The following is a 16,087-nucleotide window of genomic DNA, read 5'->3' as shown; positions in this document are numbered from 1 at the left end:
TTTGTGGTGTTGGGGTTTGGCTTTCGGTTTTGGGCGTTTGGGTTCTGGGCTGTGCTGGTTCTGCTTGCTTTGGTTCTGAAAGCTTTGATTGAAGGTGTCTTGGTTCTCGTGAATACTCGATATCTTCCTTTATGTATATGCTTTTCTATGAGAAAGACCAGAGGAAATCTACAGATACTTATATTTTCACCTTGAATCCTCACCAGGCAGAAATAGAAACATGAAACATTCGAGGTCGTTTCCGAGGCTGGTGAAGGATCTCAAAGGATGGTTCCATCACTTCGCCATTTCTGCATTGCGGTCCAGAGTAAGCAAGTAGTGTACGCAAGAGCGTCGACTTCCTACGTTCACTGTCCGTGACCCAAGATCGAAGCTGACAAGTGGCCTTGCGATCTGTCTTCAAAGCACTGTTTAAGCAGCAAGCATTAGATGACGCCGCCCTCCACCCTAACTATATTTCCCCGTCAATGGTTTTTGAACATCAAATCAGTGACGACAGTGAGGGAACATAGCTGCAGGGATTCATAATGTTTGACGCATAGTAGACTCCTTTGCATAGATCCGCTTCTATGACAACCAAAATACGAGAGTCGGATGTCTGCTATAATTACACACATCAATGTTTTATCCTACATGAACGGCGGAAATGCCTTGGTTCCTGAGGTTCCTGAGATGTCTGGTGACTAGATCCGGAAGTAATGAGACTGATCTTGATCCGTGGGAATACCTGTAACAAAGGCCAGATTCTTTTAGACGTAACACAGTCAGAATATTGCATTCATCGAGGTGGGATGATGCGGACTATCCTTCACGAACGTGCATCGGGGCTGTGGTTTCCATTTTAACAGTATGGAGGAAGAGATGGAGCGGGATGGGAGGCGGAGTTGCGACTGAAAACTGTTAAGACCACGGGAGTGTTGTTTTAGTGCTACGAGAAGTGCCCTTAGCGATCGACGACGGCGACAGATTTGAAGAAGAGGAGTTCTGGTGGGTAGGAGGTGTTGATTATTCTATGAAGCAGGAAGGCTGCTGCAGACATATACTCCCACCAGGCCAAGCCGCTATTCTACATGTAGCTAGCTGCAAATGCCTGCAAGGAAGTCACGCCTGATAACTGCGACACGATTCGCTCGAGCCACTTTATGATGAAACGCAAGGCGAAGCATCGCAGGCCTCGGCGAAAAGGCCATCGTGATACTGTGTTCTCTGTTATATTCCGCAGTGCCCTGATCGACTGCTCCGTCGAATCCCACACTTGTGGGCCGAGCCACAATTTACCGCAGCGTCCGAGGAGAAGGCCAACGTGTCTTCTATCTCCTACAGATCATACTACCCGTCTTCTGCCTAAGTCATTGGAGGAATAGCCCCCCGGAAGTGCCATGGTGTTCTAGAGATCAATGAGGCGTTGCGGAAAGATGCTGCTGTTCTCGGTGAAAGCACCGGTCTTTTGGAAGAGATGTGGGATAATATTCCAATGAGATGCCACAGTCAATTGGGCAAGAATATGTGGAAAATGACACACTCTTAGGGGTTTCTAACTTCGAAAGCTGCTGTCTTGGGTCCTGTCAGCCACTGAAACACGCTATGCTGAGGCGCCTTCGAACTTGAAGAAGCTCTTCGATCATTGCATGAAGCTTGACATTTTCAAGACGTGCGCCGATCTCACCACCCTTGAGCAAGCTGTGGATGTTGACCTTGGACCTTTGACTCGATAGATACCGCACAAAGATCTCCGAGATGCACCTCAATCTCTTGCATCGTCCCCAGAACCACTGGGTCTGAGGATGGGAACGGAGAAGGAATTGACGAGGAGGAGGAAGATGCAGATAAGCACTTTTCCGGAAACAATGGTGGAAAGGTTACCGATGCTGCAGACGGACGAACTGTGATCTACAAACACGGAGAACTAGAAGAAAGAAGGGCCAAGACTACAGCAAGTCTCCCCAGCGTCCCCAGCGGTCCTGAGGCAAGCAGGGGCTTCGGGGGAGAAGAGACCAGGAGAGGGTGATACGGAAACTAGGATATCAAAGAAGACAAAGGAAGGATAGCGGATGATCTCTCAGACCAAAAGGTGGTGATACGGAAATTGGGATATCAAAAATATAAAGGAGGGAAATTGGATGGTTTTGGAGCAGATTTTGCTGACGAAGTTACTCGGAGTATCATAATCGTCTTGAGTGGATATGGAAAAAGACATGGAAGTGATGCCATTGTCACCAATCGTACGCTCCGTTCAGAAAACGGCCATGTCAGGAGTCGATGGCGACCTGAATGAGTGTCTTCCCTTCTCGCGTGCTGCTGGCATCAACACTTGGCAGAGCATCTGCCCTCTCTTCATTGCCATTTAATGAGTTTGCCAAAAAACCCCTCTCAATTTGTGTACCCCACGCGAGTGACATACCGAGCCTCTTCCGAGAATCCTCCATTTTGCACCCTTGCTGTCGCCGCATCCAATGACTGTTCGCTACTGAGAGAAAGCCAAGTCGAATGCATCTATGAGTCGCGGCCAGTCCAATAAAGGCCTGTGGGCCTGTGAGAAGCTGCAGTCGTGGATTGGCTGTGTACAAATGTTATCTTGAACGGTTGCAGAGAAGGAGTTGTGAGGCTCTGGGACAGTAATATCGGTACGAAGAGTAGAGAGTCCAGCATGCAGCATCCCATCGCTGTCAGCCACGTGGGAGAGTATCAACGCAAACTTTCATCGTGGTGGCTGGCCTACAGAATCAGCTTTGGCTTGCGCCACTCTAGGCGAGCTAGCCCTGACTATACTGCAGGGAATATTGGGCTGGAGATTGCTGTTGCCGAGGGAGGGGAAGGAAGGAGCTGTACATGTACCGGACCATGTGCATTCTCGGTCTCCTGTCCAGATCCCCGAGGGCGGCATTCTTCCAACCGCAATAACTTCATGCCCTGACAGCAGAGAGGCGGCCTTCAGAAAAGAATATCAAGACTGGTTGAGGTTTGACGATGTGAAGTCTTGGCTCGACATGTATCAGGGCCCAGCCCAGGATCTCAAGTATAGGACAGTGACGAAACAACGATCCCTGCAAGGAGGCTTTCCAGTGGCAAGTCAACAACGGTGTCGCTTCCCATCAAGCAGTCCAAAGCAGGCGTCTTCCCTCTATCACTACGATTCCCTAGGCCATCCGGTCCTGAACTACCACTGGGCCGTGTACATTTGGGACGAAGAGACATTGTCAAGGACCATAGCTACTGCGACACCGGGAGGTTTTTTCTCGTTCTTGCCGCTCGATTGGCTTTCTCTGGCCCGGTGGTAGGATTTGTCCCTGGAATCGTAAGCTTGAATAAACCCTGCAATACTGAATGTCACAAGAGTCTTCGAGGACCTGATGACATGTATCTCATCCCCAGGATATCAATCATAGCCTTTGGCGCAATCAGATTTTAAGAGGAGCACGATGTGAATAGCGCGAAGCCCGCTCTCTTATGGCTACCATCAACTAGAGTCAAAAGGAGAGCAATTTCAAGCCGTATTGGGACTTGAAGTACGGTCCATTCATCAAGATTTTCCCGCGCTAGCGTATAGTAGTACTTGCCTCGAGGTCCAATTGGGAAAACCGACAAACCCAAGCAAAAAGTCGTCCAAGTTTCAGATAGCTCAAGTTCAATCACCGCACAATCAAGGTCAACACGAATTTCCACAAGCCACCCACACATTTTCCTGCTATCAAAGAAATAGCAAAGCAAGTCCATGAGAAAGGCGCTGTTGCTGTTGTTGAGTAAGATCTCGCCGCTTCCGACAGTGTTGTTTTTGGAGGAGGAGAAGGAGCTGCTAGGGTTTCCACTGAAAACCACGACTTCGACCTGATGTCTTGCTGCTGTCAACGGCATCGTGACCGCTTCCAAATATCCTACGGCGAAGATCCGGGTTAAGGAGATTGAGAGAGATTAAGAAGCAGATACACTCACGTTCTGTCTGCGCCAGGAGTGTTGCTACAACTCCAGCTTGTGGCAGGCAGACGAAACCGGAGTGCCGATGGTGGGCGTTGGGGTAACGCATGGGCGCACATAGCCTTTCCAGCAGGGCCCGGTGGCGGTCGATGGGGTTGGTAGGTATTGGTAGTGATGAAAGAAGAGAGAGGGCATACAGGACCGTATCTTTGTTAGACAAAGCTTACAGCTAGATAGCTATATCTCTCACTTCGTAGCATAGCCAAGGTAGTCTCTAATCCTGATCACAAAATCTTGGAGACATAGCGCCAATAATATGGGTCTGTGCAATTGAAGTGTTGCCCTTGTTTTTGTTGTCATGCGAAGACGACACTCCAGGAACCACAACATGCTTTGATTTCTAGACTGATTTAAATATACACAATTCGTATCATGCTATCTTGTATCGAAGAGCAGTTGGCATTGATGGAAGGTTGGGCAAAATGTTTTCGATATTGATGACTAAGCGAGTGCCAAGGTTAAATCCAGGGAAGCTGCGAGGCTGCGATTCGGCTGAGAGAAGATTTCTCGCTCCCAAGGTCGGTCAATGGGAAAGTCTCTGGTCTCTGGCTAAACTACTCAAGGCAGTCAGCATGCCTTGTACACATCCTCATGCCCCATGATGACTCAACCTTCTCTCCGGCCCCCATCGAATCTTCAGCCGCGCCCCAAAGCCATCCCTACATTCAGTAGCACTTCGATAGCGGCAAAATCCACCTCAACACCGCCTCCACGCTCAAGGCCCTCCTCGAGAAGTCGACAATCGTCACCGGCTCGGTCAACAGGGCCCTCTGATGTCTCGGACAAAGCGACGGCCGCCTTGGTAAGACGCGTGCTCTGCCCCCAGAGTCACGCGGAGCCTCGTCCCATCGACGAGCTCTTACCTCCGTTGACGAGCAGCAACGATGTGGATCTGCAGCTCTACGCCATTATTGCAGTCGTTGTCAAGGATCTGGTCTACAGCTGGTATGGGAAGATCACCCCGGATCAAGGCTTCGTGGAGGAGGTGGTACGGATAGTGGCTCATTGCACAAGAGCGTTGGAGAGCAGATTAAGGACCGTCGACCTTGAGGGCTTGATACTCGATGAGATACCAGAATTGATTGAAGGTCATATCCATGGTCGGCAGTTCCAGGCTTGATGCGCAGGAGTTCCAGCTAACAGGGCAACAGCATACCGAGTCAGTCATCGATCGCAACATCTACCACCCCTACATACGGACCCTCATGTCATATACCACAGCTTGATTCCTCACCCAGCACTTTCGCCAGTGCCTGACCCGGCTGTCCCATCGACCGCGACCGAGCAGCAGGAGCATGAAGCAGCATACAGGCAGCTTTTGGTGCAGGGCGCACTAGCCGTGCTACTACCTACGGAAGACCTGGAGAATGCGTGTCTACGGACCCTTGTTGCCGATGTCATTGCAGACAGCATCCTGGGCAATTCCATCGGCGGCAAGGTCTGCGAAGGTTGGTTCTTATGGGGCGGCATCACCACGCTTGTCGACGTGGTCAAAGCGAGGATAGAGCCAAAAGCTACGGGTGAAGAGATCAAGGTTGATACCAGGAGCCGTCTTGAGAAATTTGGCCTCCTTGCGGAGAAAGGCCAGAGCGAGGAAGCTACTAAGGACGACAGACGATCCCCGTTCTCGTCTGCGTTCTGGCGAATCTTACAATACGGCTTCTTGACGTTCATGACAATACGTTTTGTCATGATCGGCTTCATTACCGCATCCTCGCGACCAATGCGCACGAAATCGACAGCAAAGACATCAGGGTGGAGCGAATCATGGGGCATGGAAGAGAAATCGGACCGGCCCCAGCCGATGCTGAGTTTCCAAGTGCTCTCCGTCATCTCCGTTCTACTCGATCTCCGTTCACGGAAGCCCTGGCTCTCTGGATCTCTGGCATTGCTTCAATACCAGCTGATCCACGGTCCCCTTGGACTGGCCGCCACCGACGGCATCCTCGACCAGTAAGTGCAGTACAAGTCTCTTCTGCGTTGTCGTTGGCTCGTGGATCCCTGCAATTCGCCGAAGCGCATATGAGTCCGCATGCGTTTTCAGTCATCTGACTTCGTTGTGGTTGCATCCGGACATAACGCGCATGTATGGAGTCATTGGACTGCTTTGGCCTACCCTTTGAGGTGAAGCTAAGATGCGCGGGGAATGGTAGCACACTCGCCCCGTTATCGTGTTGCAGGAGTTGAGGACAGACGATGCAAAGCTAAAATCAGGCCTGCATTCTAGTCCTCCTCCAGTCCTCCTCCAGTCCTCCTTCAGTCCCCCTTTCAGTCCTCTTTCCCTCCTCGTGCGTTTTCCCCTTTTTTCCCTTTTTCCTCTTTTTTTTTCCCTACCAAGGTGCCAAGACACAAGGCGAGCGAAAGCAGAGCCTAGACTTTCCCCACTCTTCCCGCACTTACCGCTTTCGCTACCACACCTTTTCCCTTTTCCCTTTTCCCATTAGCCTCTTTTTTATTTTTTGTGCTTTTTTTATTTTATTTTATCCTTTTGACATTAAAATATTATATCTTTTTTCTCCTCATTTCACACCCCTTGAGTTTCTCTTGTTTGGTTAGATATATTGTCTCGATAAAGTATCTTCACCATTGATGCACTCTTCCTTGCAACCAAAAAACAAAAAGTTGTTGCTGTTGTTGTTGCTTGGCGTGTCAATCAGGGCAAGCTTGATTCAATCGCCCGGCAGCTTAACGAGACAACCACTGCCGAATGATCAACAATGATCGGCCGAAGGGGCCCGTCAGCAAAAAAAGCCCTAATTTCGCATCACTCCCCCCCCCCGCCGACCGCTCATCATCTTCAAGCCATCTGCATTTCGGCGCCAAGTGCAAGGCAAGGAGAAGGCGGTCAGAAAGTAATCCTGCGCAGCACGCATTCTGCAAGGCTGCCCGACCCTTTCCCCGTCTCGAGTTCAGACCTCAATTTCCCACGTCTTGCGCCTGCCTGTTTCAGTCATCTTTGCATCATCACTAATCCGTCCACTGCGTTCATCTCGGTCTTAACGACTCTCCGTCTAACCGAGCTTTCAATGTTCCTGATCGGTACTTTCTGACGCTCGTTGGCTTTGACAGGTATATGCACCACTCCCTCCACACGCACCTTCAACCATCACAACTCTTGCCGACTTTGCTTCGCACTCTCCGCCCAACCCTTTTTCCAAATTCTTGTCTCCCGCCGCCCGCTCCTCCAGCTCCTTCCGCCGGCGACATCAGCAAGATCAAACGCACCTGCGCCCTTTCCCTACTCTCCCTGCTGCCGACGGCCGTCTGGAAGCGATTCTTCGGCGGTGAGGACACGGAGGACTGGGTCGCCGAGGTGGAAGGCGAGCTGGATGTCTGGGGAGACGGGTATCTGAACAAGCACCTTGGGTATGCAATTCTCGAATTGATCGTGGTCCGCCTCCTGCCAGAGCTTAGCGAGCGACGGGTAGAGGAGCTGCGGCAGGAGAGGCTCGGGAGCGAGATATAGACATCACCACGATGGGAATCCACAATCCAAATTCATGACAAATACCACCGATGCATCTCTCGGTCAAGTCATACAGTCACTTCTGTCTCAGCCAAGCTCGCGGCTACATACACGGTGCCCGCCCTCGCGTAATTACAATATGCCTCCCCCATTTCCCCCCCCCTCCCCTCCCCCCACCCAAGAAATAAACGAATATGATATGGTTCGACTTAAAACAATGCCGCCTCCTCCACATACAGCGCAAGATCCAGCCGCGGGGCTCCTCGACTTGGTCGTGTCAAAGCCGTGAGGCTAGGGTATTTCTAGGTCTTTTTCTTCTCCTCTCTGTGTTTCTTTCGTCCTTGCTTGCTTGCTTGCCATCGATGATGCCGCCCCCACCCCGTCCCGGAAGAATGATAATGATAAGTGAACTTCGGCCTGCCGTGTGTGTGTATAATGTCCTTCCCGTCTGTCCCCTTGCCTGTGGGAAAAAGATTTCCTTCCTTCCTTCTTCCTTCCTTCCGTCCCATTGCCTCGGGAAACAACCAGTGTTGCTGAATTGGGATCCCCTCCGGTCCCTGATCCTCCCCTCGCCCGAGACATCCATGGCGATGCTGCGGACATGATTCCCCGAAAAAGAAAAGAAAAAAAGGGAGACGAAAGGAATTTTTTAGCGAGAGTGCTGCAGATGCGAAATATACCGATGCGAGATATGCGAGGACCGTCCTTCCCGAACATGATAGAAGACGCGACAATACATCCTTCCAAAAACGTATGGTCAAGACGAGCGAATGCTCACTTCCTCCCAATTATGATAGAACAAACCATCGACACACACCTTCCCCCCCCCCACATTTCCCCCGCAGAGATCATCACGACAGCGAATGCTCGCTCCTCTTCCTCCCAATCGGCACCGTCCCGTCCGCCCTCTCGCTGCCTTGCATCGGATGTTGCTGATGGATCGCCTGCATGCCCCCCGGCAGTTCTCCCGTTTCCAGCTTGAGCATGTGCATCCATTTGCCCATGACGAGATAATCGTGCGGGTCGACCGCGCCGTTCGGTTGGTGCTTGATGAACGTCATGAGCGTGGACAGGGCGGCGCGCGCTTCGTCTTGCGAAGGGGGAGACGAGGGGGAGTTGTTGGAGGTGAGGGGACTGGCGCTGACGGCGGAACCGGGGTTGCTGGAGCCGAGCGTCATGCTGGAGGGGGGCGCCATGGAGAGGGGGGACGGGTTCGAGGTGGACGAGCGAGAGGGGTGCAGGGAGGGGTCCGTGGCGCTCAGGGGGGAGATGTCCATTTCGTCGTGGGGGGAGTCGAGGGTGGAGGATGCCATTGACTGGGGGAGGGGTTTGGAGGTTGTCGAGTCCGGGGAGGAGTCCGACGAAATCAGTGGGACGGTCTGTCGACGTCGCAACGCGCCTGCGGGTGCTAAAGGTGGGAGACGGGCCATTTTTTGAGCGGGCATGGATGGCGAAGGGCCGCAGCTTGACATTGGGGAGAAGTAAGGTGAGGTGGGACTGCGGAAGTCGCCGGCGAAAGAGGAGATCTCTGAGAAGCAGCTGCCAAGAGATGTTGCGCTTTGCGAATGCGCGTGGCCGTAGTTGTTGTTCGAGTCGATGTAGTTGTCTGGACTGTGGGCGTTGAACTCCTCCTTTGGCGGACTTATGGGCAGACCATCCCATCCGACAGGTGAGATGCCATTGGGTGTCTGCGAGCCAGATTTGGTCTCCGGGCAAAGCGCATCGTTCTCGTCTTTGATCTCGCCTGGTTTTGCACCTGGCAGATGGTTCTTTTGTTTGAATAGTTCCAGCCAAGCAGGATCGTTTACTTGATTATGACACTCCGAGCTGCCTACTGTCGTCGCGAATATCCGCGCTTGGTCTCTGATGGTGCTATCGTCTAGCGGTAGTCGCTGACTGATGCGGTTCTTTACCCATTGGGATAACGTTCGCTCAATATCTGGAAATTTGCTTTTGGATCTTCGTATTGGAGATCGATTGCCTTCTTCTTGAACGAGATACTTGTCTTTATTTCGTAAGACTTTGGAGACGGTACTTGAAAGGGAATGAATTAGCATCACGGTTCGCTCATGACAGAGCAATGTATTGACAAACCTCCTCTCGACACCAAACATGGCTGGAGGAATAATCAGCTAAATCCATTTCTTCCGTCTATTTTGGACTCACCGCCTATTTCTGTCTGCTTTACATTGGGGTTCTCATTATGATACTCGCACATCTTCCGACGATCGCTATCTGTGAGTGTTCTTCGTGATGAGGACTGCGTTGGTTTCTCTTTGGGTGATACAGTGGCAAGCTTCGGTATGGTCGGAACGGTTTTGGAAAGTGGCAGGATGGGCCTGGGCTGTAGATGTACCACCGGTGGAGGGCTGCTGGTTTCCGATGGACTGGTGATCTGACTAGGCCATTGCGGCATGGTGATTAGGGGATGCAAAGGCTGGGGAGTGGGAAATGCAGATTGCAAGGGCCGGTTGTACATTGAATCCAGTTGAGCATGTACCGAAGTTGAGAAGTCGAAGTCGCCGTAATCATTTGGCGGAGAGTGATGCGGGGAGTCGGGGGCAACTTGGACCATTGCAGCGGTGGCAAAATCATCGTCGTGGTGAAGGCCATAATGCTGTTCCATTTTGATATTGACGGCGTAAGAGTCGTGCATGTTGATATGGCGGGCAGTCGGAGCGTAGGTTGAGTTGTTCTGTCGCGAGTACGTCCGGTTTGGCGGGGCATGCAGCCGAGGTGTTCCTTTGGATCCTTTAATGCAGCACCAGGGGTACTTTGATAGTAAGGCGAACGCGAACCTTTGCCGGCATCCGTATGGAAAAGGCCGTGTGAGCGGTCAAGGTCAGGAACAGTAAGGAATCCAGCAGGAAGAGAACGATAATGATGATGATGATGATGATGATGATGGTCCAGGGCAAAGATTAAATGAATGATGAATGAATGAATGTGGATGTGAATGCGAAGATGGACATGGATATGAATGAATGTTCTACGCTGGTACCTGGATGTGTTTCAAAGTCAGTCCAGGTCTCTCTCAGTGCAGTACAAAGTCCAATTCAAGTATTCATGCCCATGCGCGAATACTTGACCGAAAGACCCCCCCCCCCCTCCCCTTCTCCCCTAAAAGATTGCGGATGGCGGGGCAGTTCGGGCTGTCTGTATCTTGGCTTACCAACCGCAATATCCCGTGAAATTGCAATCCAAAAGTCAGAAATCAAGAATCCTGAATTCTTTCAAAAGATTGACACAAATATCGACGTGTTGGTGTATCCCTTTATGCAGCAGTAAATATTGAGGTTTGTGGGGGATGGGAGGCTACGTGCCTAAGTACTTGATTAACTTGTTTAGCAGCGGTTTGACGTTTAGTACCACCGGTAGGTTATATGCAACTGGGCGGGTAATAATCCATCACTTTTCGGCCCTCCTAAAATCGCTTCATGTTATTTCCCTCGTTACCTTTTTTTTTTACCCTTTTTTACCTGGATCATTATTGTTACCTACTTGTGTATTTGGTCTTTTTGCTTGCCCCCCGACATTTTCATTGCATCCTACATACCTTGCTAGTACCAGAAATACCCCGTGTCCCAAGTAAGTATAACAGCAAGGAGCAACCCCCAGCTCGCAATATCCCTCTCCTTCAGCTGCTATGGCTATCTCACCGGCTTTTCTTTCTATTCTTCTTTGCTTCATTTCTTCACTTCTTCCTTTCCACTCCCATAAACCTCAATAAATTGCGGGACTCAATAAAGTCAAAATGGTCAAGAGTGTCCAACAGGGGGAAAAGCCGTCAGTCTGACGGCTCGTTACGGTTTAAGGTGAAGATCTGGAAAAAATGATCTACCAAAGCCCTGCCTTCGACTGGGTTATCCAGCCCTGTCCGTTGGCCAGCCTTCTTTTCTCTTGGGCGAATGGGATTAATGCGATATTCCTTAGTCAAAATCGAACGAATTCAAAATCGATTTGCTAAATCCTTTTCGTTATCATTCTCGCAATTTTCTGGGATAAGGCGTGGGATGTGCCTCGCAAAAAGAAAATTCGCACTTGCATTTTAAACTCGCGCGTTGGTAGATTGGTAGAGACTCCATAGGCCATCGCCAAAAGACTGTCATCTGATCCTCTCCATGGGTTCGGATTGAATTCTCCGTCTTTTCTGACCAGGTGACTATTTTTCAGGCGAATAACGGGGGGACTTGGGCGTCAAAGCCTGTTGAACGGCCGTGATGCGGCACCTGATTTTTGCTGATCCGCACCTAGCGGTCGAGCCGTTAGAGGCATTATTACCATGCGGTCTCAGAGTCCAACCTAGGCAAGCCACATTCACAGTACCAAATACCGCTATTGTTGCTCAAAAGCCACTCAGCAACAGAACAGGGTGTCCATATCTGCCGAGTGGTCGATATTATTGCCCATCCCGCTATCAAAATCCACTGCCTCGAAATGGTCTTCTGCTCCGCTTGACTACATAAAACGTCAGTGCTCCCTTTCCTGCCTCGTGTCGAATTGTATGTCGTGCAACGCTTCAAATGGAGGTCATTCGCGGTTGCCTGTACATCGGAAATGATGATCATGCGGAGATCGTGCGGAGATTGCAATGATCGTAGAGAAAATGAGGCTCCTTCTGATGAAATGCCCATCTTAATCCTCGCTCTGAAACAGCATTACTTGGCATCACGATGACGAACATTGGGCTTCAACATCGCTAAACGCAGACCTCGAATCTGTGGGAACGGCTTTTTGGTCTTGCGTCAGCATCAATATTGACCTGACAAGTAGATCTCGATGTTTTCATTTCCTAGGGGGTGTTGCAGTGAGACTATGATTGATGCCATCTCCTTTTTCAGGGATCATGTAACCTTGGATGGTCAAAGCGCTCCATTTTCCTGAATGACTGCTCACATTCTCGGTACTCTCGATCTGGAGTCTTGTTCTTTGTTGGCATCATCCTTGGGTGTAAGAGCCACTCGGCGAGGGTGGCAACTTTCCGGAGCGTAAGCCCAGCCCTTGCCACGCTCGTCTTAGATTCATGGTTCTGAATCTTGTTGACTCGGCAATGAGGGCAATAGGAGGACTGTGGCACTATTCTCCTGGACTGCAAATCCCCCGTCCGATTGTCTCATTCAGTACTATTATCGTTTTATGATCGTGACTGCAACTATGAGAATGAGACACGGATGGCTCTTTTGGACACTTACTGATATCCTCATCGGCAAGCTCGTGGGATAGTCCCACCCTCTGCGGCTGATGCTTCACCGACTGTCCATACACGATCGCGTGCTTGAACTGCTCCACGATAGTCTTGTGAATAGCATTGCACTGACTTGTTATCAGCACAGACCGATGAACAAGACAGCATCACCTACAAAATCCTCGACGCTACAAGCGTTCTTCCTCAATACGACAGGCGTGTTATAGTCCGGAGACTTGCCTTTCGGCTTCGTATAGATACGCCGGAGCTGAAGCTTCTCCCACATTTGCTGCAACAGCTCGTCGACATTCCAGCCGTGCTCAGCGCTGATGGGACACGCGTTGGGGATCCTGTATATTAGGTCGAGCTCCTCGATCGATATGGAGTCGATCTTGTTGAGGGCATATATCACAGGGATATAGCTCCTGCTCTTCGCCTCCAAAATATCAATCAGGTCATCGATCTCGGCATCGCAGCGAATGGCAATATCAGCGGATGAGATCTTGTACTCGCCCATCACTGCCTTGATTTCCTACCCGACAACGTCAGCTTGGCTCTACCAGCGTGCGAAGGAAGAGCAACCTCATGGCTGATATGGGTCAACGGGACCGTGTTCGTGACGCTGACGCCACCCTTGTCTTTCTTCTTGAAGACAATGTTTGGCGGATCCTTGTTGATTCGGATACCGAAACCCTCTAGCTCGTTCTCGATGACTCTTTTGTCAGTGAGGGGTTTGTTGACGTCGAGGACAATGAAAATAAGATGGCACGTCTTGGCAACAGCAATGACCTGACGACCTCGACCTTTGCCGTCCTTGGCTCCTTGGATGATACCCGGGAGATCGAGCATTTGAATAGCAGCGCCGTTGTATTGGACTTGGCCAGGTACAGTGGTCAGGGTAGTGAACTCGTATGCAGCCGCTGCAGAAGCGTTAGCATGCCCGCACTCCCTTCATCTCGCAGCACGCCCGACCTTCTGAAAATTGCCCCGTCAATTTACTCATGAGCGTACTCTTGCCAACGGATGGAAAGCCTATAAACCCAACACTAGCAACGCCCGTCCGGGCAACGTCGAATCCAGCTGTCAGCAGTTAGAACCGGGCTTCCTCTTCAGACCTTTGGTGTTCCTTACAGCCTCCACCACCACCGCTGGACTGTGGTGTAAGAAGCTCCCGCTTCAGTTTGGCGAGCTTGGCCTTCAATTGACCCAAATGGTAGCTCGTAGCCTTGTTCTTTTGCGTCTTGGCCATCTCGGCCTCGATGTCCTTGATCTGTGCAAGAGCCTGTTAGCAAAGGGGCTCGCCTTCTCACAAAAATGACATGCACCTTATCCACAGTGGTCGCCATTTTGAGTATCTGCTGCACGTAATACTTCTCTATGAATCTTCTCGAAAAAGTCTGAAGAAGGTTGAAGAATGTGGGGTGGGGGGGTAAACTATCTCCGCTGCCAAGAGCCGAATAGCTAGCCTTGCTGAAAACCCCGAAGTTCATCCATCAGACTTGTTCTCCTGGTCACTTTAGTTGTGACTTTCTAACGGCGACCAACCACGATAGCCAATGAGCCTACTCGCTGGGGCGAGCTAAGGATCATCATGGATGCAGACCTCTGATTCAATACTTACCTTACAAGCGTTATAAGTCGGGCATCACAAAGTTCACAACATGGCTTATTGAAGCTGTACAGAATTGTGGACAAAGTCTCCTTAACATGGCCAAGAAGAAGGCGGGTTAAGCCGCTGTGAACGCCTCGGCCTAGACAGAAGAGAGTATGTACCTTATACCAATCCGAGACTTTATTAACTAGCAGAGATCGTTGTCAAGTCTGCAAAGCAAACGATCCAGGCGCCCTCTAGCATTCTTGCTCTTCTTGATAATGTCATCTCACTTCGCAAGGAGTATTCCCGCTGGGTGGATCAAGGAGCTGGGGTATCACGGGCCTAGAATGAAAGCCACCTTCATTCTGTCAACGTCCTTCAGCAAGTCAAAGACATCCTACGCCGACAAGACCGTGAAGTGCCAAAAGAGAGGCGCGATGAAAAGGAGAACAGAGATCCAAAGGGAAAGGTAGCAGCCAAAATCTTCGAAGCCTTGAGCCTCGAAGAGCCCAACGATGCGGTCGACAGCCCGAGTCCATCATTGTCGGTATCCATCACACCAAAAACCAGCAGTACGGGTACATCGAAGCCAGTCTACGACATGGCATCTCTCTACGATGAGGTTCTGTTTTCTTCCATTGTATCTTTCTGAGATCTCGAAGCAATTTTTGAAGTCATACGCAAGACATGGTCAGAGTACCGAGCAGTGCGCACGAATTTTTCTTCTGCTTCGTTATTGACTAATATGGCTTTCTACATGATTCAGTGTAGCACAAAAGAGCACCTAGATTCGATCAAGCATTGGCCTGATGCCCCTGACGAAATGGACTTCATCTACTGCTTTCAGGCGCCTATCTGCGAGGAAGGTATCACGGATCGCGAAATCCAGGGAACTATATTCACATGAAGACTTACGAGCAAACCGAGAGAATCAGTTGGCCTGTTTCCTGTTTTCCTGAAGAGGATTTGTACAGTCTCTAGGCCCGTCAGATGATTTGGTACGGGTACGATACCTTAGACTGGAGCAGAGCGCGCGCCAGGAGATGTTGGCGAAAGACAAGCTCGAAGAGGACCGAAGATTCATCAGCCTTGTGTGCTCGGAGTCGTCTGTGTTCAACAAGGATATAACAATCCAGCCTCCGACGACGCACGAGATCACACGCTACTTCAGAGACTTTGAGACCAATCAACACATCTCATTGTGGCTTGTGTTTGCTATCCAGCTTATGTTGGATATCAAGTGGCTTCTGTGAGCATACATGCATTACGGACTTCAGGATCTCACCGCCGCAAGTAGTCAGGGGACGGATACTATGCGGCAATACCTCCGAGAATCGAGTACGTTATACTTTCCGAGGCCATTCTTCCCCATTCATGCTGTTTTGTGGGCCATCAAACATGTTTCAAGAGTTCTCTGCTCCTAAAGACATGTCTCGCGACTTAGAATTCCTCCCGGAAGAGTTTTGCTGCCTCAGATATCATCAAGGAAGTGTCATAGTCGACGAGAGGGCTGGCACCAGAAACACAACGGTGGGACTTTGACATTCGTTAGCCTCGTGAACGACTGGGTCAAAAACATTTCATTACAAAGACGGTCAAAAAGCTATCAAAAAAGAAGCCCAAGACGAAGGAATTGATGTGCCACCATTCTACCTACTCAAACATCATCCCATCCTTTGCGGCTTAGTGACTTATGGATTGAAATGGAAAGTCGATAGTTGGGGGTTGCCCTTGCAATGACCTACAAGACCATATTGTCAACCGCCCACCTATACAACGCAGCAAGGAAGTCCAACCTTCTACCGGTAGCGTGGCGGGACATGAAGTACTTGATCTCGGTCCACAACCCACCAAAACTTTTCGTTGAGGG

The 16,087-nt window shown here is 50.4% G+C and overlaps 3 protein-coding genes across 3 annotated transcripts; 1 reads left to right on the top strand and 2 right to left on the bottom strand.

The window, feature by feature from the left end:
* Positions 1 to 4,570: 4,570 nt before the first annotated feature.
* HO173_004666 (uncharacterized protein) lies at positions 4,571 to 7,438 on the top strand (the record flags this gene model as incomplete). The annotated part of the gene is made up of 3 exons (XM_037306588.1): positions 4,571 to 5,072; positions 5,124 to 5,925; positions 7,042 to 7,438. The coding sequence occupies 3 exons, from the start codon at positions 4,571 to 4,573 to the stop codon at positions 7,436 to 7,438; spliced, it is 1,701 nt and encodes a 566-aa protein (XP_037166526.1).
* Positions 7,439 to 8,289: 851 nt separating this feature from the next.
* HO173_004665 (uncharacterized protein) lies at positions 8,290 to 10,094 on the bottom strand (the record flags this gene model as incomplete). Its single annotated transcript, XM_037306587.1, has 3 exons — positions 8,290 to 9,472; positions 9,533 to 9,554; positions 9,605 to 10,094. The coding sequence occupies 3 exons, from the start codon at positions 10,092 to 10,094 to the stop codon at positions 8,290 to 8,292; spliced, it is 1,695 nt and encodes a 564-aa protein (XP_037166525.1).
* A 2,470-nt stretch (positions 10,095 to 12,564) lies between these two features.
* HO173_004664 (uncharacterized protein) lies at positions 12,565 to 13,969 on the bottom strand (the record flags this gene model as incomplete). Its single annotated transcript, XM_037306586.1, has 7 exons — positions 12,565 to 12,584; positions 12,631 to 12,751; positions 12,799 to 13,155; positions 13,206 to 13,543; positions 13,596 to 13,703; positions 13,755 to 13,893; positions 13,949 to 13,969. The coding sequence occupies 7 exons, from the start codon at positions 13,967 to 13,969 to the stop codon at positions 12,565 to 12,567; spliced, it is 1,104 nt and encodes a 367-aa protein (XP_037166524.1).
* Between the last annotated feature and the right edge of the window lie 2,118 nt (positions 13,970 to 16,087).

The sequence above is a fragment of the Letharia columbiana genome, assembly GCF_014066305.1.
Source record: "Letharia columbiana isolate WasteWater2 chromosome Unknown Sc0000012_s0, whole genome shotgun sequence".
Lineage (NCBI taxonomy): Eukaryota > Fungi > Ascomycota > Lecanoromycetes > Lecanorales > Parmeliaceae > Letharia > Letharia columbiana.
The sequence above is the reverse complement of the archived record's forward strand: the minus strand, read 5'-3'. Positions and strand labels throughout refer to the sequence as shown.